General features: G+C 38.4%; 1 protein-coding gene across 2 annotated transcripts in view; it reads right to left on the bottom strand.

Moving 5' to 3' along the window:
* The window catches only part of LOC113586849 (disks large homolog 4), a 67,776-nt gene that overhangs the window by 15,304 nt on the left and 49,972 nt on the right, over window positions 1-2,500 (bottom strand). For both annotated transcript variants that reach the window (XM_035527546.1, XM_035527545.1), the window contains 2 exons: window positions 221-390; window positions 1-75 (listed from right to left, as the gene is read on the bottom strand). The exon at window positions 1-75 is cut by the window's left edge and continues 62 nt beyond it. In XM_035527546.1, the coding sequence (XP_035383439.1) occupies window positions 1-75; window positions 221-390 (245 nt within the window). The remainder of the gene's footprint in view (window positions 76-220; window positions 391-2,500) is intronic.

Genomic DNA, 2,500 nt, shown 5'->3' on the forward strand with positions numbered 1-2,500 from the left:
TCTTGGTGACATAGATGCTGTTATCACCTGGAATGTGCTGGTTCCCCACACCCCCAGCTATACTAAAGCCCAGACCTGCAGGAGACAGACAGACAGAGACTGATTTGAACAAGTCACACCTGGAGTGCACAAGGTTTCTAAATATACATACATGGTGTACATACATAGACACAAACACACACACACACACCCAAACACACACACACACACACAGCCCTACCTTTAGGGCCTTTGACGAGTTTGATCTCTGTGACTTTCTCGGCGACAGGTTTTCTGCGGAGGACATACAGGCGGACGATGGCTCCGGCTTCTTTGAGCGCCTCCACAGCCTGGCTGTGAGTCACCTCCCGAACATCCACGTCATTCACAAACAGGATGCTGTCATTCACTCTGGTGAGTGGAGTCAAAAACAAATAGTTTCGCCATTTTGATTGGTTATGCTGGCGTCAGACAACACCCTGATTTTGACACTGTTTCGTCGTAGCTGACCAACTGAGGAACAGGGCATGTAGTGTGACATAACCGAAGAACAGCAATGTGTTCCACAACTCCTTTGATGTCTTCTTTGATGGAGATGAATAGGATAACATGATGCTTTCCGGTGCACATTTGTAAACGTTGCGGAGAGTAAGATTGATGTGGAGACACTTCATCAAGTGGCTGGTTCTAGCTATGACTGACACGTTCTTGACCCTCCTCCCTGATGACCCATCAACTTGCACAAGGATGTGAATGTTGATTGGTTGGCATCAAATATAGTATTTCCAGTCTCTCGATCAAGACACAGCAAGAATTTATGGTAATATATATTCTAATCTGGCACAGTGACCAACGTGAAAGACAAAAATATCATGTAGTCTGATCTTGGCATTACTTAGTGCATCAGTGTTTTGTTTATTACTGATTCAGTTACATTATGCTTGCATTATTTACTATGATTTATCATTTATATTTATTCATTTATGGAAAATATCACATTTAACTACCTTATATCTTTCTTGGAGATAATTACTAATAATTACAGGACGGAGTGATATCATTTTTTCATGATAAGAAAAATAATGAGTGAACAAAACCAAATGCATGACATTCTCATGCTACAGTCAAGGCTTGAGGAGTGAGGTGTAATATGAGGATTTGCCCAGTGGGAGGGTGAGCAGGTTGAGTGAATGCCGTCTCACACTATCATTACTACACTATCATTACTACACTACCACACTACCACACTATCATTACTACACTATCATTACTACACTACCACACTACCATTACTACACTATAATTACTACACTACCACACTATCATTACTACACTATCATTACTACACTACCACACTACCACACTATCATTACTACACTATCATTACTACACTACCACACTACCATTACTACACTATCATTACTACACTACACTACCACACTATCATTACTACACTACCACACTATCATTACTACACTATCATTACTACACTACCACACTACCATTACTACACTACCATCACTACACTATCATTACTACCACACTATCATTACTACCACACTATCAATACTACACTATCATTACAACACTATCATTACTACACTATCATTACTACCACACTACCACACTATCATTACCACACTATCATTACTACACTATCATTACTACACTACCACACTACCATTACTACACTATAATTACTACACTACCACACTATCATTACTACACTATCATTACTACACTACCACACTACCACACTATCATTACTACACTATCATTACTACCACACTACCACACTATCATTACCACACTATCATTACTACACTATCATTACTACACTACCACACTACCATTACTACACTATCATTACTACACTACCACACTACCACACTATCATTACTACACTACCACACTATCATTACTACACTATCATTACTACACTACCACACTACCATTACTACACTACCATCACTACACTATCATTACTACCACACTATCATTACTACACTATCATTACTACACTATCATTACTACCACACTACCACACTATCATTACCACACTATCATTACTACACTATCATTACTACACTATCATTACTACACTACACTACCACACTATCATTACTACACTATCATTACTACACTATCATTACTACACTACACTACCACACTATCATTACACTATCATTACTACACTATCATTACTACCACACTACCACACTATCATTACCACACTATCATTACTACACTATCATTACTACACTATCATTACTACACTACCACACTACCATTACTACACTATAATTACTACACTACCACACTATCATTACTACACTATCATTACTACACTACCACACTACCACACTATCATTACTACACTATCATTACTACACTACCACACTACCATTACTACACTATCATTACTACACTACACTACCACACTATCATTACTACACTACCACACTATCATTACTACACTATCATTACTACACTACCACACTACCATTACTACACTACCATT

Source organism: Electrophorus electricus, chromosome 6 (genome assembly GCF_013358815.1).
Source record: "Electrophorus electricus isolate fEleEle1 chromosome 6, fEleEle1.pri, whole genome shotgun sequence".
Lineage (NCBI taxonomy): Eukaryota > Metazoa > Chordata > Actinopteri > Gymnotiformes > Gymnotidae > Electrophorus > Electrophorus electricus.